Source organism: Fusarium redolens (assembly GCF_020744475.1).
Source record: "Fusarium redolens strain MPI-CAGE-AT-0023 chromosome Unknown BKA55scaffold_9, whole genome shotgun sequence".
In the NCBI taxonomy this organism is placed as follows: Eukaryota; Fungi; Ascomycota; class Sordariomycetes; order Hypocreales; family Nectriaceae; genus Fusarium; species Fusarium redolens.
In genome coordinates, this window is record NW_025763672.1 from 1,253,177 (window position 1) to 1,277,540 (window position 24,364).

General features: G+C 49.3%; 10 protein-coding genes across 10 annotated transcripts; 6 read left to right on the plus strand and 4 right to left on the minus strand.

Annotated features, from left to right (window-relative positions):
* Nucleotides 1-128: 128 nt before the first annotated feature.
* Nucleotides 129-1,534, plus strand: BKA55DRAFT_513349 (glycosyltransferase; the record flags this gene model as incomplete). The annotated part of the gene is made up of 3 exons (XM_046187884.1): nucleotides 129-279; nucleotides 334-578; nucleotides 626-1,534. The coding sequence occupies 3 exons, from the start codon at nucleotides 129-131 to the stop codon at nucleotides 1,532-1,534; spliced, it is 1,305 nt and encodes a 434-aa protein (XP_046048719.1).
* Nucleotides 1,535-1,557: 23 nt separating this feature from the next.
* On the minus strand, nucleotides 1,558-2,023 carry BKA55DRAFT_691034 (translation initiation factor 1A/IF-1; the record flags this gene model as incomplete). The annotated part of the gene is made up of 2 exons (XM_046199599.1): nucleotides 1,558-1,654; nucleotides 1,713-2,023. The coding sequence occupies 2 exons, from the start codon at nucleotides 2,021-2,023 to the stop codon at nucleotides 1,558-1,560; spliced, it is 408 nt and encodes a 135-aa protein (XP_046048720.1).
* Nucleotides 2,024-2,969: 946 nt separating this feature from the next.
* On the plus strand, nucleotides 2,970-4,495 carry BKA55DRAFT_512996 (major facilitator superfamily domain-containing protein; the record flags this gene model as incomplete). Its single annotated transcript, XM_046187855.1, has 2 exons — nucleotides 2,970-3,355; nucleotides 3,403-4,495. The coding sequence occupies 2 exons, from the start codon at nucleotides 2,970-2,972 to the stop codon at nucleotides 4,493-4,495; spliced, it is 1,479 nt and encodes a 492-aa protein (XP_046048721.1).
* A 236-nt stretch (nucleotides 4,496-4,731) lies between these two features.
* Nucleotides 4,732-5,589, minus strand: BKA55DRAFT_512681 (HAD-like domain-containing protein; the record flags this gene model as incomplete). Its single annotated transcript, XM_046187826.1, has 3 exons — nucleotides 4,732-4,865; nucleotides 4,921-5,063; nucleotides 5,114-5,589. 3 exons carry the CDS (start codon nucleotides 5,587-5,589, stop codon nucleotides 4,732-4,734), a joined length of 753 nt encoding a protein of 250 aa, XP_046048722.1.
* A 390-nt stretch (nucleotides 5,590-5,979) lies between these two features.
* Nucleotides 5,980-7,884, plus strand: BKA55DRAFT_390433 (Mdm33 family-domain-containing protein). Its single transcript, XM_046186011.1, has one exon. It carries the CDS (start codon nucleotides 6,323-6,325, stop codon nucleotides 7,790-7,792), a length of 1,470 nt encoding a protein of 489 aa, XP_046048723.1. The 5' UTR covers nucleotides 5,980-6,322; the 3' UTR covers nucleotides 7,793-7,884.
* Nucleotides 7,885-9,606: 1,722 nt separating this feature from the next.
* Nucleotides 9,607-12,021, plus strand: BKA55DRAFT_390462 (uncharacterized protein). The gene is made up of 4 exons (XM_046186012.1): nucleotides 9,607-10,020; nucleotides 10,077-10,393; nucleotides 10,478-10,744; nucleotides 10,796-12,021. Exons 1-4 carry the CDS (start codon nucleotides 9,971-9,973, stop codon nucleotides 11,812-11,814), a joined length of 1,653 nt encoding a protein of 550 aa, XP_046048724.1. The 5' UTR covers nucleotides 9,607-9,970; the 3' UTR covers nucleotides 11,815-12,021.
* A 2,284-nt stretch (nucleotides 12,022-14,305) lies between these two features.
* Nucleotides 14,306-15,751, minus strand: BKA55DRAFT_594777 (acyl-CoA dehydrogenase/oxidase; the record flags this gene model as incomplete). The annotated part of the gene is made up of 3 exons (XM_046195711.1): nucleotides 14,306-14,351; nucleotides 14,404-15,585; nucleotides 15,639-15,751. 3 exons carry the CDS (start codon nucleotides 15,749-15,751, stop codon nucleotides 14,306-14,308), a joined length of 1,341 nt encoding a protein of 446 aa, XP_046048725.1.
* A 650-nt stretch (nucleotides 15,752-16,401) lies between these two features.
* Nucleotides 16,402-17,279, plus strand: BKA55DRAFT_570381 (uncharacterized protein). The gene is made up of 2 exons (XM_046192998.1): nucleotides 16,402-16,970; nucleotides 17,049-17,279. The coding sequence occupies exons 1-2, from the start codon at nucleotides 16,497-16,499 to the stop codon at nucleotides 17,121-17,123; spliced, it is 549 nt and encodes a 182-aa protein (XP_046048726.1). The 5' UTR covers nucleotides 16,402-16,496; the 3' UTR covers nucleotides 17,124-17,279.
* BKA55DRAFT_390538 (nucleotide-diphospho-sugar transferase) lies at nucleotides 17,212-19,458 on the minus strand. Its single transcript, XM_046186013.1, has 4 exons — nucleotides 19,024-19,458; nucleotides 17,930-18,943; nucleotides 17,593-17,881; nucleotides 17,212-17,542 (listed from the first exon to the last, which is right to left on the minus strand). Exons 1-4 carry the CDS (start codon nucleotides 19,072-19,074, stop codon nucleotides 17,478-17,480), a joined length of 1,419 nt encoding a protein of 472 aa, XP_046048727.1. The 5' UTR covers nucleotides 19,075-19,458; the 3' UTR covers nucleotides 17,212-17,477.
* Nucleotides 19,459-21,736: 2,278 nt separating this feature from the next.
* Nucleotides 21,737-24,233, plus strand: BKA55DRAFT_513667 (topoisomerase II-associated protein PAT1; the record flags this gene model as incomplete). Its single annotated transcript, XM_046187915.1, has 2 exons — nucleotides 21,737-23,895; nucleotides 23,945-24,233. 2 exons carry the CDS (start codon nucleotides 21,737-21,739, stop codon nucleotides 24,231-24,233), a joined length of 2,448 nt encoding a protein of 815 aa, XP_046048728.1.
* Between the last annotated feature and the right edge of the window lie 131 nt (nucleotides 24,234-24,364).

Here is a 24,364-nt window from a genome sequence, read left to right on the forward strand (position 1 = left end):
TGAGAATATGCATATCGCGGGGCCCCGCATTTCCCACACGTAGCTCTCCAAGCTCTTGAACCCCTGTTTTAACTTCATGAAGCTTTCCTTTCCTCCTTTCACAAGTCAGCACATTCTCCATTTCCAAAATGCCAGAATCTGCATCTGGCGCCCTAAGCCAGGGCGTGCGCTTCTTAAGAAACGTCCTCAATGGCCGCCATGCGCTCTCTAAGCTCATCCCTATCGCGCTCTGGCTGGTCGACGCGCTTGGTTGTGGCTTGATCATATGGAAGATCCCATGTGCGTGGCGTCTAATTTCCAGACTCCCATGATGAAGCTAATTTTGTGGAATAGATACTGAGATCGACTGGATTGCGTACATGCAGCAGATCTCGCAGTTTGTATCGGGAGAGAGAGACTATACCAAGATGGAGGGCGATACTGGTCCTTTGGTGTATCCAGCGGCACATGTCTACACTTACACGGGGCTCTACTACATCACGGACAAGGGCACGAACATTCTTCTGGCTCAGCAAATATTTGCTGTGTTGTATATGGCTACGTTGACAGTGGTAATGCTCTGCTACTGGAAAGCCAAAGTCAGTAATGTCCTGGACCATTTCAGGTAGTTTGCTAACAATTCTAGGTCCCTCCGTACATGTTCATCTTCCTAATCGCCTCGAAACGACTACATAGCCTCTTCGTCCTACGATGTTTCAACGACTGCTTCGCCGTTTTCTTCCTATGGCTCACCATCTTCCTTTTCCAACGCCGACAATGGACCGTTGGAAGTCTAGTATATTCTTGGGGTCTTGGAATCAAGATGTCGCTGTTACTCGTCCTACCTGCTATTGGTGTCATCCTTTTTCTGGGCAGAGGGTTATGGCCTAGCCTTCGTCTCGCATGGCTCATGGCCCAGATTCAGTTCGTCATTGGAGTTCCGTTTATCACTAAGAACCCTCGCGGGTATGCGGCTCGGGCTTTTGAGCTGTCACGACAGTTTCAGTTCAAATGGACGGTCAATTGGCGCATGTTGGGCGAGGAAGTCTTCCTCAGCAAGTATTTTGCTCTATCTCTTCTGGCCTGCCACGTTCTGGTGCTCTTGATCTTTATCTCCAAAAGATGGATCCAACCAGCTGGACGACCTCTCTACGACCTGATCCCCTCCTTCTTGCGACTCAAGTCCCCGTTCACGATGCAGGAACAGCTTCGCATCTCCCACTACGTCACCCCTGAGTATGTCATGACAACGATGCTCACCGCCAACCTCATTGGTCTGCTGTTCGCTCGGTCGCTGCACTACCAATTCTATGCCTATCTCGCCTGGGCAACACCCTATCTCCTCTGGCGAGCCACCGAAGACCCCGTCATCGTGACAATTATCTGGGTCGCGCAGGAATGGGCCTGGAACGTCTATCCAAGCACCGACCTCAGCTCAACCATCGCTGTGAACACAATGCTGGCGACAGTTGTGTTGGTCTATCTGGGAACAGCCAGACGTGCCGTCCCTGCTCCCGCAGCCAAAGTCGGGAACGTTGATGATAAGAATAAATAGATCTGGATCTAGAAGTGCATTTTTCACTCATCTTCGGAGTCACTGGGGGGCATTTTTCCGACATTGGATTCGTCCTCGGAGTCGCTCATGTCGTATGTGTTTTTGACGAATTCTTTGGGCCTACGATAGACTTGATTAGCCTATTTCATTTAATACGAATAGATACCACAAAACTCACCAATATGGCTGTTTGCGCCAAGCCTTCTCGTCACGGACAACATTGACAATTTCTCCCTCGGCTCGAGTATCCTCCTTGCCGTCCTCGTATCGTTCAGCCAAGACAAACCCGCCGCGCTTGATCCATATGGTGTTTCGAAATCGCTGTGCCAGTTCCAGTACAAGGGTTTTGCCGTTTGGAAGCTCACAGGTGTATAGGTTGTTTCCTTCGGGCTTGACAACGCGAACGAGAGATTGGTTAGGCTCGAGAGAGTCTGGAGGTGTCAGGGCAGCCTCTGCGGCCGCGAGAACATTTCGCTTAGGACGTCCCATTGTGAAGTTTTATGTCGATTGTTATTTAGCAAAAGTTTGTCTTGGAATTTTCTAGACATTAAGAATATGGAGGGGTTACTTGGAGGGGCAGATACCGATAGAACGATATACCTTGATAGACAGAACAAACTCCAAGTATTGCTCTATCCATCATGATTTCTAAGTGGTAGCGGACTTACTTGATTGGGAACGTCCGATCTTGATACCAACATCATCCTGTGAAATTGCCATATCGGGCTATAAGTTATCCTCCTGGTCGTATTGTAATGGTATTTTAAGTAACATGTTGCTCGGCTGCTGGTTGCTATAACGGTTCAACAAATGGTGGGTTGTTGGGGTTGTTACCAAATGTGGTATTAGAACCAACCTCTTTATCATGAAGTTGAATCACCATTAATACAATAGTCAAAAATGATGTACATGTTGTCAGTGCCTCAAGATGATTTCCTGTCATGTTTACTGCTAGAGAACTACATGTCCCGATTTCTTATACTTATGCAAATGATAAGTTACAGCATGATCATTTGGTATAGTATACTTTCTATGACACCTGGGTAAATTATTCGGTACAATTCGATATGAGTCCGTGCTTTATATATCAAACCGTACGACTTCGTCAAGGTGGACTCGGCTTAATTGCCCTCTTCGTCGCTCTTCTTGGCATGTCACGGTTCCAAAAACTACCAGATAGAGGCATTCCACTCTCTAGGATGTCTCGTGGGGATGTTAAGACCTGGGTGGCCGGATGACTCAAGTCGACATTGTGCAGATTCATGATCATTTGCTAAAGGACAATATGTATTAATAGTTACCTTGGACGTCGTGGACAAGCTCAAATACTCAGTTACCCCTGAAATCTATTATATCATCAGGTCGAGCGTTCTCCTGATCATCCATTAATATCGATCCGGTCCTTCAGCCCTGGTTGACTTAGTGTTCATTCATCATGGAGACCTCGCTGCTCTCAGGCCTTGTAGTAGTCCAGCCTGTTCTTACCAAGCCCCCAAACGAAGGAATATCTCGTCCATTGACAGCCCCGCCAAAGACTGTCTCGAGAACACATATTGGTTCAGCCCAGAGAGGATCGTTTGACCTCGAGATTCTACCAGTCCGAGATGATGAGAAACCAGACAATGCATCTTCCAACCATGGCGACGACTTAGAAATGAGTCAACCGGATCGTCCAGATCCGAATGCTGAGACTGTCGAAGTTGTAACAACTATCTGGGAACCCTTCATGAATCGCTTCAGGCTTCTCTCTACCTGTCTATCCCAAATAAACAATGCCCTTAGCGATGGTGCTACTGGTGCTTTGATCCCCTATATGGAGAAGTATGTTAACAACCTTGCCGCCATACGGCAGAAGCTGATGTTTTTAGGTACTATGACATTGGCTATGCCACTGTATCTCTCATTTTCGTCGGTAAAGCCATTGGATTCATTGCAGCGGCCGTATTCATAGACATACTTAAAGCAAAACTCGGTCGAGCCAGACTTCTTGGTTTGGGCCAGACCCTCGTCACTCTGGCATATATCCCCATCATCTGCGGAGCCCCTTTCGTCGTTGTCGTTCTATCATTCTTCTTTATTGGCTTCAGCATCTCGATCAATGTGGCCATCGGAAACCTCTTCTGTGGTGGGCTTCAGAACGGAACCTTCATGCTGGGTGTACAGCATGGGACTTACGGAATAGGGGCTACTATCGGCCCTCTCATTGCGACCGCCCTCGTTACAGCTGCTAAAACCGTGTGGAATAAATACTATATTATCACCTGTGTACTCGGAGCTCTAACTGTCGCATTAGGAATGTGGTCGTTCTGGAGATACGAACAGGAGTTGAGTCCTACGGCGCGCCAGAGAGAGACGGCTCAAGTTGGAGACTCGATATCGAACAGCACCTTTCTTGCGATGAATTTGCGGATCGTATTTCTTGGTTCACTCTTCATCTTTGCCTACCAGGGAGCTGAGGTTTCTATCTCTGGCTGGGTCATTTCTTTTCTCATCAACGACCGCGATGGTGACCCTTCTTCAGTTGGTTATGCAACAGCAGGTTTCTGGGCTGGTATCACCATCGGTAGATTCCTCCTTTCTGCCCCTGCGCAGAGAATTGGCGAGAAGGCGCTTGTGTATGGCCTCATCTTAGGAGCCGTTGCTTTTCAGCTTCTCGTCTGGCTCGTTCCTAACATCGTGGGCAACACCATTGCAGTATCTGTCGTGGGTCTTCTCCTTGGACCTATCTACCCATGCGCTTCGGCTGTCTTCCTTCGAGGCATGAGTCGACGGGAGGCTTTGACTGGCATTGGAACCATTAATGCTTGCGATAGTGCAGGCGGAGCTATTGCGCCCTTCGTTACGGGTCTTCTGGCTCAGGCATTTGGTACCTTTGTCCTTCATCCGATTGTGATTTTCCTGTTTGTTGTCATGTTGTTGTGCTGGTATTTTCTTCCAGCTGAGGAAAAGAGGACGGACTGACAAGCGGTACCAAAAGAAGGAATAGGAGAATGGAGAATGAATGAACAAACGGAATGTTAGTAAGGTCAAATTGTACAGCGGACTGATTCGATCCAGATTGGCCAAGTCTATTCAAAAAAAATCTATAATGAATCTATGTGATCTCCGTAGATGGCTCGCACCTAGTCTATCCTTTATGTTTTAACTGACCATAGATAACATTTCATTCTTTCTTTTGGGTCATAATTCATACCAAATTAGATGCGGCCACGGGCAGCATCCTTGACAGAGACGGTACCAGCCGCAATGTCCTTGACAGTCTGAGTGATGCTAGACCAGTCACGGAATGTGACAAAGGGAACGTTCTCGTTCTCACACCAGGTAACAAGGTCTATGAAGAGTTATTAATTGCTAACCAATGCTGGAAATATTGATATTTTACTCACCCTTGTCGGCCTTGGCAAACAGCAGATCGGTCTCCTTAGCGGCGGACAGATCAGAAACACCGTCGCCAGCATAGAACATGGTAGGTCGGTTGGGAAGAGAAGAGTACTTTCGGATCTCGATAGACTTGTCATGGCCATGAATACTGCAAAAGTCAGTGCTCATTCACAATATTAGAGATCAACAGGAACTTACCTGTCATCATGGAATTCAATTTGCCAGCCGCCCTCATCCTTAAGAGTCTTGCCCTCTCGTGCCTTCACATCGTTGCTGACAATCTGAATATCCCAACCAGGACCAAGAAGAGTGTCTAGCAAAGCTCGAATGACAGGCGTCATGCCACCACTAAGGATGACAATGGGAACATTGTTCTCCTGAGCCCAGTCGTAGAACTCCTTGAAGCCAGGGTCGAGCTTAATGTTCTTGAGAAGAATCTGGATGCATTCGTCGAAAGGGGTCTTGACGCTATCAAGCATCTCAACGAAGCTGTCGCGGAAATGCATCTTTCCGTAAAGAACGTCCTTGTTAAGCTGGCGACGGCGTTCAACACCGAAGCCAAGGTTGTCGGTCATGTAGTCATTAGAATCGGCGGTGGTGACTGTTCCGTCAAAGTCGGTAAAGAAAATGAACTTGGGATTGTTCTTGAGAGCTGGGGTATCGGAAGAAGCCATGATGACGGTGTGTAGTGTATTATTGAGTATTTTGATGACTCAGTGAGATCCTTATTGCACTCTATTCCAGTTTCATGAAAAGAGTGAGTGAATTGGATATCTCTAGAACTGGATTCTAAAGTGACGATGTTGTTGAGAAGATATGACAGAGCAAGAAAATGGCGGGGGAGGGGCACAAGTTTTCATGAGAGACAAACAAATAATCACGACAATAAAGATCGACAGGAAATTAGAAACACCTGCTATAAACTGGCTGAGCTGATTGGAGGTTGATATTGAAGGATCCTTACTAGTAAAATGAGTAGCAATATCAATCACGTACTGTACATAACAGAAAACACCGCATTTTCGTTATCAGTTCTTCCGCTTTGACCAAGGTTTGGCTTGGTTCGACTTGACTGTCGTCATTGTCATGACTCTCAGGAACTGCAGGACATGAATAGTGCTCCTCCACACCCTGTTCTCCCTGTAATTGCACTGGAATATAGCTCCCAAAGACCCTGGGTCGAACTCAATAGCGTTTCCCAGCAAGGACCCTGGCTGAGGGGAGAAAGGCGGTGACTCTATTCGGCCTTGCTCCGACGGCAGAAAACACCCCGGCTACGGAGCCGGCTGTAGCTTTCTCGGCTCGGCCCATGCGTTCGTTCCATCATCTCAACAATTGTTGCCGAGCCACAAGTCCATTCGTCCACCCACGACGTCGCCGCTGCTATATACGCTTCCTTTGGTCGCAATGCAGCCGTTTGCTCGTCCTGCGGTTCGGCTTGTCTGGAGCCATGCGCGATTTGGGCTTGATCGATCCACGAGGCCAGGCAGGTCTTGCTGGGGACCGTCAATAGTGCAGAGCTCAACAATATGTATCCGATGCAATTTTCAAGCCATTGGCCCTCGAGCAAGACTCTATTCGACAGAGCGACCACCGAGAGATTCCGAGAAGAGCTCAAGGACAAATAAAGATGTCGAGGATGAGCTTGAATCCATACTCAAACCTCGGCCAAACCTTTTCAAAGAGCTTCAACCGCCTCGCGATATACCCAAGTTGGAAGACGTCAAATCTACCAATGCGACTTCCGAAAGCGCCGCACCTAAAGACACAAAATCCGAGCTACCCAAGGCCGAGACAGAACCTGCAAACTCTATCGATGAATCCTCCCAATCACAAGCAACATCAGGTATTCAAAACCTACGACACCTTACCCTTAACCGTATGAACGAATTAAAGGAGAGGTTTAGTGGTGCTATGGATAGACTGCAATCCCGAGCAATGAATGCCTCGCAAACACTCAACGATATTACCGGTTATACAGACATCGAGGCCATCAAGCATCAAAATGCCAAGCTAGAGGCAGACCTTGCAGCAGCTCATGAGCGGGTCCGTGAGGCTCGTCAGGAATACAAGACGTCGAACGCTAGTCGTGCGACAACACAACGTGAAGTCACAACACTATTGGCGCGGAAGGATAGCTGGTCTCCCATGGATCTTGAACGCTTTACCGAGTTATATCGAGCGGACCATACATTGGAGGGCAAGGTCGCATCGTCCCAAGAGGCTCTAACAGAAGCTGAGACGGAGGAGCAGCGGCTTAGCCAACAGCTCAATGCCGGAATCCTGAAACGCTATCATGAAGAACAGATTTGGAGCGATCGCATCCGACGGGCAAGTACTTGGGGTACCTGGGGCTTGATGGGAATGAACTTCCTTCTGTTCGTTATCCTACAATTCGTGGCAGAGCCCTGGAAGAGAAGGAGGCTGGTCAGGGGTGTTGTGGCTGAGGAGAAGGCTGTTCTCGAGGAGGTTCGTGGTGAGTTAGAACAGGTCAAGCTGGCTATCGAGAACCAAAAGTCTTTGTCAGCGATTGAAGGAACCCCAGAGACTGAGGCCGAGGCAATTGCTGAAGCCGTGGCGTCAGAGAACGTGTTGCCGGGTGAGAGCCTCATGGTGGATGATACAAAAGCCAGCCAGGAACCTGTTGCCGCCTTTGAATCAGCGGCTGAAGCGCCTCTTCGAGAAATGCCTCCTACGAGGACATGGCAAGAAGCTCTCATGGATCCAGAATGGTGGAGAGCCAAATCACAAGATATCTACAGCGAGCGACGGATAGATCTTCGCATGCGAGACGTTTCATTATTGGTGTTGGAGGGCGCATTAGCTGGAGCTGTGTTTACAGGAAGTATTGCGCTACTTATGATTCGAAGATCATGACAAGATGTAAAATAGATATAAAGCTTATCATCATATACTACTATAATAAAACTGTACATTCTCGTTGAAGCAGAACGTTGAACGGTTTTTCGTCATAGCGTTTTTTGGGTGATGTTAATTCACGATGCTTCACGATGTTGGCGAACCAATCGGATGTTGGTGTTTTGCATGACCGGTAGGGCTGGTAGCCAGAAAGGCAATACCGAAGAAGATGGAGTAGCACTAAACCTTTCGAGCTTAATAAAGTCAATATTTCTAACATATCATATTTGATGTTCATGTACATAAAATTTGAGGCTATTTGTTGAATCATTGATATATCGTCATAAAATGGAACTTCTCCCGCCAAGAGCAAGTTCATCATGACACTTCAGCCTTTAACGGCCCCTAGACCCCTTGTCATTCCACCCTCAAGGGTAACCCTGACCATTAATTTGAGCTTGGATGATGAAAGTGCACATCAGGAATATGATTTGCCAGTCATTGAGATTAACGGCAACTAATTATTAAGGGTCTTGACGTTACAGATATTGACCGCTTTCCGATATGCGGTTTTAATCGGAGGTGTTTTGATGGTGGGGCTCTAGGACTTGTAGGACTATGAAAGGTAACTTACAGCAGATGCAAATACTTTTCCAGTGTATGTAACTGTAGCTACACGGTGGGAATAAGGAAATGCACATATTTTAGTTTGTTATCTCCTGATTGCTATTCACGGGTTTGGAACTTTGTGGCATTCCTTATGCATGATAAGAAAGGCTCATGAGTTTGTCGTTTCAGAGAATGGTTTCACAAGCATTAAACCAAGTTTCCATATTCATGCGAAACTATCTGGTGATGGGTCCTGAAACGCAATTCGAGTAGGACACATGCTTGTGAATATCTTATACAAAAGTGCCAAACAGACATTCCTTTCAAGTTACCGTAGATACTCTAAGGTATGGCTGTCTCATTGGAACTCAGCCTCTTTGTCCACGTTATCATATCATCATTCTAGCCCTACCGAGCTTACCGCTTGACAAAAGGATAAACTAGACCGTATCGTAGCTTTCCGTAATAAAGAACTGAACAAACAAGGGTCTACTAATGAATGTTTCTGCTACAAACAGTGCACGTCGTCACCCACCATAAACTCAACTTAACCGACCGGAGAGCTACACCTGCGCCGCTACAAATTGGAAGCTCCCCGCCAGCCAAACCCTGGATCTCCCCACCAAGAGCGGCGGTGGTCTTAGCTCCTTGAGGTGGTCTTGGTCTGCCTGTATCCGTACCCCGAGGCCTTACCTTGGGCATTCATTAGTACTAAGGAAAGGTATTGGGCTGTGCTTTGTCTCTCGACCCTTTTTTTTTTTTTTTGTTTGTCAAAACCTTTTTGAGCTGGTCCCCTCTTTGTGTCTCCTAAAGGACCTTCCTATCTCTTGATTCTATCAATTTCCTTAGTCTTTTAGCTTACCGCTAAATTCACCTAGCTCAGTGTTACTGCGCTGTGCTCTGCTGTGGTCGCGCATTGAATCCATGGAAAACGCCCGATAAAAACCCCGCCAATTTTACCCCCTCCTCCCCCCGAGTCGATTCGATTCCCTAAGGTACCAACCAACTCTAGGAACTTATTGGATCACTGACGACATTTCTCACCTTTGACCTTCCAACCTACCTGCACTTTCACCACCTCTGAATGCCCTGCCACCTGCCACCTTACACCTACCTGCCCAAGGTACCTACCACCACTATCTGCATTTGGCAACGGCTGGGCTTAATAACCCAAACCCTCTTTCCCTCAACCTCCCCCTCTTAGGCTCTCCCCCACTCACCAGCTTCGGCCTCATCCACCTGAAGCGAAGCTTGACGGCGAAAACCTCCGCCAGCCATAAACCATCACCGCAGACGCACGCATAATTACGCATACGTAACTGGGACCTTCTGGCTTCCTTGTTCCGTGTGCTTCTGTCCGCCTGCACTTGGTTCGGTTCTCATAGTATAAAGACATTCATTAACGATAACGACACACGACGTCACCTGTCTCGTCGTCTATTTTACCACCCGCTCGCCCACGCTCGCCCACTCACTATTGAGGCGTCGTCCTCACCACCAGATATCGGCTGTATTCTCAGCCATCTCCTCCTCCTCCAACCTCTTGTCGTTCAGCGCGAACGTATCGCGCAGCCACTTTCACCATGAATGACGATGATGCGATCCATAGCATCCACAAGAAGATCGAGCGCGAGAAGGCTCTCATCAACGCTGCCAATTCCATGAGAGCACAGACTAATAATGAAGCCGTTAGATCTCGTCTGGACTCACAAATGCGAGATGGTCGTCGCAATCTTCAGTTCTTCGAGGAGAAGCTGCGCGACATCCAGATGCGACGTGTGAACCAAGGTGTTGGAGACATGTCCCTCGGAGGATCTTCTGACGATGCTGGTGGTCCTCCTGCACCACCTCCCAAGGACTCCCGAGAAGATAGAGGATCTTATGGTTCAGGCTCAGGACAATATGGCCAGTCTGCCGCTGGTTCTGACCTCATGCCTCCCCGCCACCCTTATGCTCCAGGTCCTGGTGGCTCGGGTATTCCGAAGCCACGTCCTAATTTCACCAAGTTAGGTGCGTCGTTGCTATGCCATCTCCATAGAAACTTCCTAGAAACTTTCCGTCTTTTCTATACCGTGCTAACGTGAACGCAAACAGATTTGATCAAATATGATACGCCGCATCTGGGACCCCGCATCCAGCTCATGTTGTCGCAAATTCAATTCAAGCTAAACGTCGAAGAGCAATATCTGAAGGGTATCGAGAAGATGGTTCAGCTTTACGGTATGGAGGGAGACCGCAAAAGTAAGGCTGATGCGGCTGCCCGAAAAGTCGAAAGCAAGCAGAAGATTATACTGTTGAAACAGGCACTCAAGAGATATGAAGAGCTGCACATCGATGCGGACGTTGCCGATGCTCAAGATGGTGAGTTAACACTGCAGCATCTCCTACTACGACATATTGACAAAGGAGCAGACGATTCCATCAACGCCCCTAACCTGAGGAAGCCCCTAAGCGGACAGCTGTCGATCCGTATGCTGGCTATAAAGGATGTGGACCACCTGGCAACCGGTAGGTTTACGCGAGGGCCTGAGACCTTCATTGCCGTCAAGGTTGAGGATACCGTGATGGCTCGCACAAAGGCGTCCAGGAACGATCGCTGGGAGGCCGAATACCATACCATCGAAGTTGACAAGGCCAACGAAATCGAGCTGACCGTTTACGACAAACCCGCTGAACACGCCATGCCCATTGCTATGCTCTGGGTTCGAATCTCTGATATTGTCGAGGAAATGCGTCGCAAGAGGATCGAGGCTGAGATGAACAGTTCTGGATGGGTTTCGGCCGACAGAATGGGCAGCACCGGCGCGGCCCCTTCACAGTTCCCTATGAGCCCATCTTCAGGCTCTTTTGGGCCAGGCTCTCCGGCAGGTGGTGGTGCGCAAGGAACAGAGACTGGTCCATTCGGGACTGCTGGTCCGCAGCCTCAGGTGCAAACTGGACCAATTGAAGAATGGTTTAACCTCGAGCCTACTGGGCAGATTCAACTCCAGTTGGCATTCAACAAGACTAACGCGAACAGCCGCCCCGTTGACCTCGGTCTTGGCCGAAAGGGTGCTGTTCGTCAACGCAAGGAAGAGGTCCACGAGATGTACGGACACAAGTTCGTACAGCACCAGTTCTACAACATTATGCGTTGTGCGCTTTGCGGAGATTTCCTCAAATACTCTGCAGGCATGCAGTGTGAGGATTGCAAGTACACCTGTCATACGAAGTGTTATTCCAGTGTGGTTACGAAGTGTATCAGCAAGAGTAACGCTGAGACCGATCCCGACGAGGAGAAGATCAACCATCGTATTCCGCACAGATTCAACCCTTATTCCAACATGACAGCAAACTGGTGCTGCCACTGTGGTTACATTCTGCCTTTTGGCAAGAAGAACTGCAGAAGGTGCTCAGGTATGTTTTGTTTGATTCTGTTTGCTGCATTGTGAAACTAATCCTTCATTTGTAGAATGCAGTCTTACTGCCCACGCCCAGTGTGTGCATCTTGTTCCCGACTTCTGTGGCATGTCCATGGCTGTGGCCAATCAGATATTGGACGGAATAAGGTCTCAGAAACAGAGGCAGGCAAAGGCCTCCTCATTGACAACTCTTCGACCAGGAAAATCGAGCCCGACCAGCACTCATTCTCCGGCCCCATCCTACTCCAGCTCATCCGCACCTCCTTATCAGCCAGGACCTGCCTCACCTGAGGCAACTGAGGCAGCTAAGATTATGTACTCGAACCAGACAACACCACGACCTGGCCACCCCGACCGAACATCATCTAGCTCAACAGCAGCAGCAGCAGCCTCTGCGGCTATGTCTGGAGGACCTGGAGGGGCCCAGAGACAACAGTCTGATTATGGACGTTACAGTGGAGGGTATGACCAGCAACAAGAGGATCCGTACGCTCAAGGGGGCCAATACGGTGCGGGCCAGCAACGCAAGTACAACCCGGCTGACTATGCGAACGTCAACCCTAGCTATGGAGGACAACCGCCAGCTCAGGCTCAGCGACCAGTGCAACAGCAGCCAGCTGCACAACAGCCTCCTCCCCAGCAACCGCTGCCTCCGGTGCCACAACACCAGCCTCAACAGCAACAGGCCGACTACCAGCAACCGCCAGTGCCAGCACACCAACCCCAGCCGCCGGAAGCAATGTCTCCTAAGCAGCAGTCTGCATCTGGTGGGAATAAGGCACCGCTACCTTTGGCTACAGACCCTGGAACTGGTCAGCGGATCGGACTTGACCATTTCAACTTCCTTGCTGTGCTGGGCAAGGGTAACTTCGGTAAGGTCATGCTTGCTGAAACAAAGCGATCTCGCAAGCTCTATGCTATCAAGGTGCTCAAGAAGGAGTTCATTATAGAGAATGATGAAGTAGAGAGCATCCGCTCCGAGAAGCGTGTGTTCCTGGTTGCCAACCGAGGTAGGCACCCATTCTTGACGAACCTGCACGCATGCTTCCAGACCGAGACCCGTGTGTACTTCGTAATGGAGTATGTTAGTGGTGGTGATCTGATGTTGCACATTCAGCGAGGTCAATTCGGTACCAAGCGTGCCCAATTCTACGCTGCAGAGGTTTGCTTGGCCCTCAAGTATTTCCATGAGAACGGTGTCATTTACCGTGATCTGAAGCTTGACAACATTCTGCTGTCACTCGACGGTCACGTCAAGATTGGTGATTATGGTCTGTGCAAGGAGGATATGTGGTATGGTTCAACAACAAGCACCTTCTGTGGTACTCCCGAGTTTATGGCTCCAGAGGTATGCTCGTAATATCTCATTCCTTTTTGTTCTTTGTGCTGACATTTCTTAGATTCTCCTCGACAAGAAGTACGGCCGTGCTGTCGATTGGTGGGCATTTGGTGTCTTGATCTACCAGATGCTTCTCCAGCAATCTCCATTCCGTGGAGAGGATGAGGACGAAATCTATGATGCCATTTTGGCCGATGAGCCTCTTTACCCTATTCACATGCCCCGAGACTCAGTCTCTATTCTCCAGAAGCTGCTCACTCGTGAGCCAGACCAGCGACTCGGAAGCGGCCCAACTGATGCCCAGGAGGTGATGAGCCAGCCATTCTTCCGCAACATCAACTGGGACGACATCTACCACAAGAGAGTGCAACCTCCTTTCATGCCTCAAATTAAGAGTGCAACTGATACCAGCAACTTCGACTCGGAGTTCACTAGTGTTACTCCCGTGTTGACCCCAGTCCAGTCCGGTAAGTCCTTCAGCTTCCAAGTCCTTGATCTTTCACTAACAATCATAAGTTTTATCACAAGCCATGCAAGAAGAATTCCGAGGTTTCTCCTACACGGCTGATTTTGATTAAGCGACTGACCTGACAAGATTGACGATTTTGCAATGTTTTATTGAGACGATGGAGCCGCGGTGGGGTTATTGTCTTGTCTATCGGATACCCAGGGGCGATAGTGAAATAGATGGCCGGACACCGCGGGCAGGTGATGTCGGTACAGCGAACCCAGTACGGGCGTCTGGATAAGACGCTCCCTTTTCACGTTCGCTGGTTCGCTTATAGTGGTTGGCTTTCAGGATATTGGTGGTTGGGCGAGTAAAATGTATGAGGGCATGATCAGTACCGTGCCATATTGGGATGGCGAAGCAAGCGACTCTAGCGGTAGATGAGTATCGTATACAGCAGCATTTGAATGCATGTTAGTTAATAGAAGCGAGAGATATCAAAAAAATGAGACGCAGGCAATGATTTTTTGTCATATTTTGCCTTACGCAGTGGTGATTGATCGTGTGTTCTTGACAAGGTCTATTATCTACTGTACTTCATGGTTCGATCTCACTTTGTCACAGATGCGTTTGTAGACGCAAAGGGGCATTGATATGTTTTAGATATTTTTTTTGGCCTATATTTTGTTTATTCCACTTATACTTCCACCTCTTTCTAGATTTTCTCTATGCTTCTAAGATGTGTACTCCTTTTGCAAGAGCTTGGCAATAGTGTTGAGTCTATAGCATGTTAGTATCCGCTTCGAAATGCACTTATCAAACTGAAACTTACTGGATGTTGCTGGTACCCTCATAAATGGCACCAATCTTGCTGTCACGGAAGTACTTCTCAGCAAGGCCCTCACGGACAAAGCCCATGCCACCCATCCACTCAATGGCGGAACCACTGACACGTCCAGCGACCTGAGAAGCGTAGAGCTTGGCCATGGCAGCGTCCCTGACAAAGTCCTCGCCAGCCTCCTTCTTACGAGCAGCAGTGTAAACGAGAGCGCGAGCGGCAGTGATCTCAGTGTAGGCCTGGGCAAGCTGGTGCTGCATACCCTGGAACTCACCGACAAGAGAGCCAAACTGCTTGCGGTCGTTCCAGACGTAGCGAGCAGCGTTCTCGAAAGCACCGAGAGCCAGACCGGTCATCTGAGCAGCAATACCAATTCGGCCCTCATTCAAAAGGGCGATGGCGTACTTGTAACCGTGCCCACGCTCACCGAGGAGGTTCTCCTTGGGAATCTCGACGTCGTCGAAGTTGATGACGCACGTGCTTGAGGCGCGAATACCGAGCTTCTTCTCCTTTTTGGCAATAGAGAAACCCTTGGTGCCCTTCTCGACGATGAAGGCAGTAATTCCCTTGTAGCCCTTGCTGGGGTCGAGGTTGGCGAAGACAATGAAGAATTCGGCCTCCTTAGAGTTTGTGATCCACATCTTGCTGCCAGAGATCTTGAAACCGTCAGCGGTCTCAGTGGCCCTTGTGGCCATGGCGAAAGCATCCGAACCCGAGACAGGCTCGGAGAGACAGAAAGAGGCGACGGTGTTTGTAGCAAGGCGAGGAAGCCACTTCTTCTTAATGGCAGTGGAAGCATACTTGATAATAGCTGTGTTGCAGAGGGTATTGTGCACGTCAACCAGGACAGAAACAGAGGGGTCTGCACGGGCAAGCTCCTCAATGGCGATAATGGCAGAAGTGAAGTTCATGCCAGCACCGCCGTACTCCTCGGGAATCTCAATACCCATGAGACCCTGCTCGAACAGCTGCTCAACAACAGCGGGGTCCATCTCCTCAGCCTCGTCCATGTCACGCGCGCGAGGAAGAATCACATCCGTAGAGAATTTGGAGACGGTGTCGGCCATGGCGGCCTCGATCTCAGAGAGGTGGGTGATGGGTGTAGGAGGAATCTCGGAGATGTCGATGTGCTCATTGCGGCGGGTGGATGTTGTAGATAGAGGGCGAGCAGCGTTGCTTAAGCGCAAAGTTAGCGATCGTCTCTGATCATTCTCAAAAATTGCACTCACAGGTTTATTCTCGTCAAGGTTCGGGGAGCGGTGGCTCGTGTGGCAATGCGCTGTGTAAGACCTCGACCGCCCTGTAGCGCAGGGCGCACGACTCGAGTAAACGACGAGGACATGGTGAGATTCGCGGTATTGAAGGGAGGAGTGAGGAAGAGCGGTGACTATGTCAGAAAGAAGAAAGAGAAGAGATGTAGGGGAGCTGAAGTGGCTAGGTTAGATCGAGGCGTGAGGCGGGTATGTTAGATGTCTGACGATCACAAGCCAAAAGTGACAACCAACAAGACAAGCTCTTTGTATGGTCTGAGAAAAGAAGATGAAGGCGGCAAGAGAACAACAAGGTCAAGATGTCAATTATAAGAGCCTCGGTATATACAAATCATCCATTGCCCCCCGTTGTTACACGCCCTTCCCTTTATACGGCTGAAGCGGTTGAAGAATCTCGCTGCTCGGCCTAGACCAGCCGAGGATAACCACCGAGGTCGAGGATGTCTTCGGTTGTACAGCGGTAATGGAACTTGACTTTGTTTGACTTGGATCGATTTGGGGAAATCTGTTAGCCAATGCGGAATGGGAGATGGGGAGGATTGCGGGGTGGAAAAAGATGCACCGGCAATTAACCGCTGACGTCAAAGATGGAGGTGGGGCATCGATAGATTGTGGCATGTGATCTGATATGCGGCCGGAGAAACATGACATCCGGGAAGCTTCATGTCGGCACGTGACACAGTTTGGAGAGGCTGAGATTTTGATATCGGCATTGGATGAGCTCGAGGTTAGGATAGCGAGAGGCCGAATACGGGATCAATTCGACCAATTCCCACGACAAACCACCTCAATCTGACCTTCCACGACTCGCCCAACATGGTCGGCTCCATCCTCCGCCAATTCTTTTCCCCGGCGACACGCCGTCCCCTCACCACAGCCCTCTCAACACCACCAAGCCGAGTCATCCAACCAACCCTCCGAACATTCACAACCTCCGCACCCCGCGCATTCGCTCCCACAACAGCTCGCCCAGCTACATTGAACCAAGTCCTCCGCGGTATCCGAAAGGGAAAGCGCGCACGCCACGCTGTCTCTCCTGCTCTGTCCAACACAAACTGTCCCGCTCTGAAAGGCGTCTGTCTGCGTGTTGGTGTTGTTCGACCCAAGAAGCCCAACTCCGGTGAGCGAAAGACTGCTCGTGTGAAGCTTTCTACTGGAGCTGTTGTTACGGCGTATATTCCTGGTGAGGGACACAATATTCAGCAGCATAGTGTTGTATTGGTACGAGGAGGACGTGCACAGGATTGTCCTGGTGTGAGATACCATCTTGTTCGAGGAGCTCTGGATCTGGTATGTTTTTTATTCTCTGTTGGATTTAAAACGGAGTTCTGGCCACGTTTGTACTTGTTTATATACTAACTGCTCCAGGGTGGTGTTGCGAGCCGAACAACAAGTCGAAGCAAGTACGGCACCAAGAAGCCAAAGAAGGCCACAGTTGGTTAAACAATTTTACATACGGAATCAAATGGACGAATTAGGTTAAAAGATGGCAAAGCGATGATACAAGACATGTGTCAAAACCAATAGACCTGGCTGCGGCCATGTAATGATATTGTACACTATTTCAAGCATTTAAGAAAGCATTCAAATGATCCCAGAACATTCTTGATTCATACACTCTACATGATCAAAAGCTGTCCAAAGTACTTCAAACCCAGACGCCTGTTGTTGGTTCCCGTAAGAACATCACCCAATGCCGACCCATTGTGTGCAGCCCAGAAATCATGCAGACAATCTACCGAGCATTACGACCTGTACAATATAACCCTATACAACCCCGCGTTAATAATGTTTTGTCTACTGCTGCTTCTCGTAGCCCTTGGGCTTCTCCATGCCGTTGAGCTCGAAGAATCGGGAAGTGCCTGTTGCTTGGTTAGCGTATGATTCTGAAACAGTCTTCAAAAATGCTCACAAGAGTAACCCTTCCAGTCAAAATTGTTATCAGGGTTGCAGTGGCAACGGAGATCCAGACGTCGCTGCTCGTCGGTGGGGCAGTGAGTGAAAGGAACGTGGTAGTAGGCGATATCCTCAAAGAAGTGAATCTGCTCCTTCTTAAGGAGAAGACCAGCAGCAATAGAGTGGACAGGAGCATCACCCCATCGCTCGTAGAAGAAACCGCCGTCCTTGTCAAGAGACTCGAAGAAATCGAGGTAAGGCTTGCTTCGGAGCCAGGACAAGCTACCAACTTCAAAGTTGGACCACTAAACTCAATTAGTTGTGAAACGGCTGGTAACCAGAGTTTAACTTACGAAATGGCACTTGTTGTAGTTCTCACCACCGTCATCACTGAGGAAACGCATGGAGTTATCGGAAGAGATATGCTCGGGGTGGTTCTGCATGAACTTCTTGGTGCTAGCCCAGAGGGTAGGAATGGTGTCGATGTACTCGTAAAGAGAGAGAACAAAACTGTACTTCTTGTTGTTCTCGTGCATGACACGGAAAGGATCGTAGTGGATATCGCAGAAGAGCTTGACAGAGGGCTCAACACGCCAGTAGTACTCGTAGTTCATCATGAGTTCCTGTCGGAAGAAGAAACCAGACTCGAATCGGCACATGTGACGGTAGCTGATGGAGTCACCGTAGATAATCTTTCGCTCGTGCATATCCTCACGGACCTTGCGGGCCTTCTCCTGGTCAATCCACTCAGGGAAAGACCAATGCTCCTCGGGAATCAGACCATAGTGAGTCTTACCAGAGCAGAGAGAGGTGGTGACCTTCTTGAACTGCTCATCGAAAGGCTTATCGTTGAGGAAGACCCAGTCGTAGTTGTATCGGCGGTTGAAACGATCCTCGACCTGTCGAATGGACTCGGCAATCTCCCAGACGTCCTGGTTTCGAGCAAGAGTGACAAATGTAGCGTTCATACGGGGACCGGGGGCAGTGCCCTGGAGGTTGTTCCAGCCAGGGTCGTTGGGGGACATAGCCAGAGGAGCCTCAGCAAGCTCGCCTGAAGCAGGACCCTCCTTGGGAGTCTGAGGAGCAGGAACAGCGGGGGCATCGCCAGCAGTACCGGCACCCTCGCCGGCGGGCTTCTGAGCGGGAGCATCGTCCTTGGTGAGAGCAGTGTCTCCCTCCTCGGCAGCAGGTGCTTGTTGGCCGGGGAAGTTGACGTTGTTACCGGCATCAGGGGATTTGGGGATGGTGCCAGGAGCTTGCTGCTGGTTGCTGGGGCTTCCAGGGCCGCCTGGGAAGTTACCGACACTGCCAGGAACGGGGATGGTATCGATCTTGGAATTGGAGAAGAAGTAGAACATAGTGAGCGTCTAAAGGAGTCGGGTTAGCAGGTGGCAACGTAAGCCATCATGAGCATCAAAGCCCATGGGAAACGAATGAGGTGACGTACGAAAAGCGCGAGCGCAATATAGCGCACGTAGCGCGTATGACCTGCAGCCATGGCGAAAGAAGAATTGACGATACAAAATCGTCAATAAAAGAAGCGTTCAAGAAGCGGGAGGTTTGAACAGAAAACAAAGAAGAAAGATGGATGATCGAAAGTCGATGTTTCGGTCGCAGCGCGCACGGGGCAAAAAGACACCTAGAGCACCTAGCAGCCCGCCTAGGCAGTTACGTTGGTAGGGAGCCAGGGACTGAGGGCTCCAGTAAAAGGAACGGTCGGTGATCTTTCTGAACTAAAAAAAGATGGTCTAGTCCTTCACGACGAGAAGAACAACGTCAATATCGTGAACCAGAACAAGTAATTAAGGAGAGAAAATGAGATGGTTTACGATGAAGGATGAATATTCATGAATTGAGCATGTGCAGGAAAGTATCTACTTATTGTAAGAGAAAAATACAATTGGAATCAATGGCACGCAACAAGTTGCTGGAGAGCATTGGAATGAGATGAACAACGTGTTCTGGGGGAACGAGCCCAGCCCTTGATCGTCAATTCTAGGCAAAGTCAGGTACACACAGAGACGAGAGAGACACAACTTGTTCTGATAAGAAGAGGGTGACTCGAGGTATCTTCGGCAGGGGTTTGGGGGTAAAATACCTGATTTCCAGCGCTTGGCAGTACTAGAACGAAGTATTCATGAAATGATATGTACTTGATATCCCCTGACGTCCAGGGGGTGTATCCCGCCTGTTAGCGCATCTCAGCTGCGATTAATGGCTTCTGTGTCAAACTATTGCCGAGTCCAGACGCTTTTGGAGTGAGTCTAATGACATCCAATACAATAGCAATCTTTTTTTTTCCAGCTTATTCTCTCACAAGTCCGTGCAAAGAAAGGTGGATTTCGATTGTTGTCAAGATTACGACGACATGCAACAGGAGGCTGATCTGTTTACAGGGATGCCCCAACCTTGGAAATCTTCATTGTCATCGCCTTGATTCAGATATAATAGCCCTTTTAAGTTGCGCCATGCGCCTCTTACAGAATGTTTAGGAATGGGGGATCTACAGTAGTTCAAGCCTCAAATCGAGAGAGTTTCTCTACAGCAAATCGTGGCCTGAATTAGGAAAGTGTTGCGTGTCGAATGCATCACCAGTTTTTCTCGTATCGTTGAATGAGATGGATGTGCCCCTTTTTGTTTCCTGGGCTTGTTTTAGGTTGGCAGCTTACAGGAACCTTGCGTCAAAGGAACACTGCAACCAGCCTGTAGCAGTTCCAGATTTTCTCATCTTCTCTCCACTGTACGAGGTAGCCAATTGCTCTTTGTTGATCTCCGAAGCCGTTCGTTCCGTTTTTGCTACCAGTTGGTTGGCCTCTTCAACCTTGAATTGAGTCTCTGGGCTGATTACCTCGATCTTTGATCGATAACCTTATTCAAGCTCAAATTCATGATCCGTTCCGTATGTCTAATTGTTTATTCTTATCAATGTTTCACCTAAGATCTGTGACTTCGCCATCAAGAGCCCTCTTGAAGTCGACTCCTGTAATACTCGCAACCTACGATGTCAACAGAGTAGAATGCATATCTGGAGTTGAATTTGATAAACAATCCAATTCAATGCCAACCGAAAACGTCATTGATGAAGCCGTTCACATGTACATCATTTGTTACTGTAACTACAACATGACGCAGTGCAGTGCCTTGTTCTTGCAATATCCAGATAATATGTTTATGCTTTTATACTATTTCTTTTCCATTGTCATAATCCTTTATATTCTAATCTAAATTTATAAATAATAGGCAATTCTGTTACGACTTTTGGTTCGGATCGTATAAACTCGAATGAACAATAACACACACGTGACCCAGCACGTGAATGCATTTACCCTTTCCTCCAGCCGCATGTGGGGGAAGCGGGCTTGGAGAACAACGTTGGCACTTCGTCGCATCATCGTCGGCTTCAGAGCTTCGCCGCGCATCAACATCGCAGTTCGCTCTCTCCCAAACGGCTGTCCACCCTTGAAGCTTGCAAAGCTCATTGATAGAGTTTCCGAACACTTCCAACAACCTTTCTACAGCCAGCATAGCGCTCTATTCGCATGCTTGGCTACGATACAAACATCTTGAACCCAATTTACTGGAAGACATCATGATAGATTTGTGCGTGCTGAAGGATCCTGAACATATCTCATTCTCTTAGTGGTGAGTGGATTTACCTCAGTTGTCGCTTTCCTACCCTGCTCGCTTCCCCCGGCTTGGTCATTGTTGGATATGTATGTCCGGGAAACCCCTCGACGCCCTTGGATCTAAGGACGAATTCTGGGTTGCACAAGCTTCCTTCAACGCGAAACCTTTACAGGTGGCTCAGGCATCGGGAAAGTATCTTCTTTTCCATGTTGGAAGTGATATGCGCCACATGATGGACAGCGAAACAGAATCAAGCAGCTTTGACCAGGACGGTACCATGTAAGAATACGACTCAGGATGCAGAGCATGATAAACAATAGAAAAATCCGCCATCGCAGCGATTTCGAACACTCCATTATAGCGACCCGAGCAATTGGGATAAGAAGCCTGATATCTGGTCTAGGGAGGTTATGGGGCGTTTGCTGAGGAGACCTCGAGCGGGGCACGGAGCTCATAGCGACTACAGTTGACTGGCGTTTGTACTAATTTCTTTCATAGTACAATCGACGTCCACTTACCCAAATTCTTTCAAAATGTCGTTTTTCGGTTTCGATACTACGCGCCATAACACGGCTGCACCTGGCTTCTCCCAATCTCACGATCCATTCGCTGGTTTGTCAGGCAGGGATGGCGATGATGATGCTCTAGACTTCGAGGAGACGTATGACGGTCTTGGAGACCAGCTCGAAGAGACTGGTGACGCATTCAACGATGATACTTTCGGCGACAGTGGCCCGGCAGTCACTCGCAGCGCTGGCAAGGATTTCGATTTCTTTGGCCAGACTGCCAAGGTTGCGGATGCCATTGAGGAGGAACATCTTCGCTACAATCGCCAGGGACCTGCGGCCAAACCCGCTGCTTCTGCTCAGGCCCATTCTTCCGTTAACCAATATGCCTCGGCCGACTACCAGTCCTACTACTCTAACCAGCCTTACCAACAACAGTCTTATCAACAGCCTGTGCGATCCGGTTACGAGAAGTATCGCGAGCCCGAAGCGCTTCCTGATCTCCATGTTGACCGAAGTATCTGGGGCATTGGGCCGTCTAAGCCAGCCCAGCAAGCATCCCCAGCTCCCGTTCCTGCAGCTCAGCCTGCCCAGCATGCGTCCAGCCGCAAAGTCATGAGCTTGGAAGAGGTCGAGGCCGCCATGCGATCTCAGCCCAAACAGCAGACACCTCAACCACATGCCGCAGATCTTTCCTATCAGCAGCCACCTCCCGGATTTACTGCTCATCAGCAACAGCCACCTCAGGCCCATGGTCATGGCCATCCCGTGACCATTCTGCAGAGGCCCCAAAGCACTCAGTCGAAGCCAACGCCGCCAGCCCCGGGTCTTCAAGCGACTCCTGTCCAGCAGCAGCAGCAGCAGCTCCATGCCAACCCGACCCAGATTCTGCAGAATCCCAACCGCGGCGGCCCAGATGCGCATATGCCACCTCAGCATGGACACCAGTCCAAACAATCTCACGGTGCTATTCCCAACGCCGCGCAGTTGCAAGCTCATCCCCATATGCAGCAGATGTCCGAGGAAGAGAAGGCTGCGTATTTGGATCAAGAGACCAAGAGGGCCAAGCGAAACCACAAGATCTGGCTTCTGTCGAAGGACAACGGTTTGATGACTCCTCAGGACAAGAACTTCATCACCCGTATCCAGCTCCAGCAGCTTGTTTCCGCTACCGGCAACCCTGTTGAAGGATCTGATGCCTCAATTGCTGAGGACTTTTACTACCAGGTTTACAGCCATATTCGAGCCGGTCAGCGCCAAAACCCCAGCCAGCCTCTGAGCAACTTTGCCCAGACATATCTCTACCAGACTGGTAGCCGCCAGGGTGGCATGCGCCGTCATGGACGACCCGCTGAGAACCACTTCCAACGAATGGAGCAGCAGGTACAGCGTGCTGTTGAAGCCGCCAAGAACAAGCCCAAGAATCCTCAGCTGGTCATTGCAGGTAGTCTAGGAAAGATCTCCTTCAGCAACGCTAAGACCCCCAAGCCTCTGCTCAGCATCAAGCGCACCGAGAGTGAGCATCAGCGCCCCAACAATGGCAAGAAGGGATCTAGCCTTGATCGAAAGACCATCTTGCGAAATGTTGAGAAGGTTTATCAGACACTTATGCAAATCGAGGATCATGTTCGGCTTATCCCACCTCCTATGACCGGCCCCGATGAGGAGCTTGAGAACAAGCACAAGGAGTGGGCCACCATTCTAGAGACCTACAACGCCAAGCTCTGGCAAGAGCTCAAGGTCCACGAGCAAATTGGAGTTGTTGTTCCTCACCCATTCATCGCTTTCTTGTCTTGTGCCAAGGGTGAGAAGGCCATCCCTCGTCTTTTCCCTCATCTCTCTTTTGAACAACGAACCACTATCTTGACCATGATTATCTATCATCTCGACCAATTGGATGTTGTGCAGGGTGCTGCTATTACACCGGGCGAGGTGACAACCATCAACGCACGAATGCGAGAGAAGATTGAACTTTTTATCTCTACTGTCATGCCATCACTGATGCAATATTTCAACGACACTGGTCTGGATATCGTTGATGGAGTTTTGAACTTGATTGCCACAAAGCTCAACGTCGACCTCATTGCTAGATCGAGAATTGGTGTGTCAATGTTGACACTCATTCTCAGTCGTGCCGTGCTCCTCAAACAGACAGGCGCCGGCACTCCTGAGCAGTGGGATAACTGGTATGTAAACATTTAATCGTATTTCATAACTTTGGCTAACACGTATCAGGGATCGAACATTTGAGATCTTGTTCAGTAGACTCGAACCTTCGCTGCCTTACATCTTCCCTGGCAGCGTCAACACTGGAGAGGACGTCTATGTATGGCAGCTTCTTGCAGCTATGGGCGTCAGCGCCACTCACGATCAACAAACTCGCCTGGTCCTTGCTGTCAAGGACCGTGTGCTCGACACTGTCACTGTTTCGAAGACTCTCCCTCCTGCTATGGGAGCAGAGCGACTGAACAGCGTCAACTTGTTCATGCGATCCATTGGTTTGGATGTCGAGCTTCTCCAGTAAACATATGTTTCATAAGCATGCATACAAGCTATTGCGGTGATTCTTGGGCTTTTTCTTGGGCTGGCATTTAAGAGCGCTCAAGACGACCGGGATATGTAGGATGCAACACAACACAACAAACAGGGTTTACA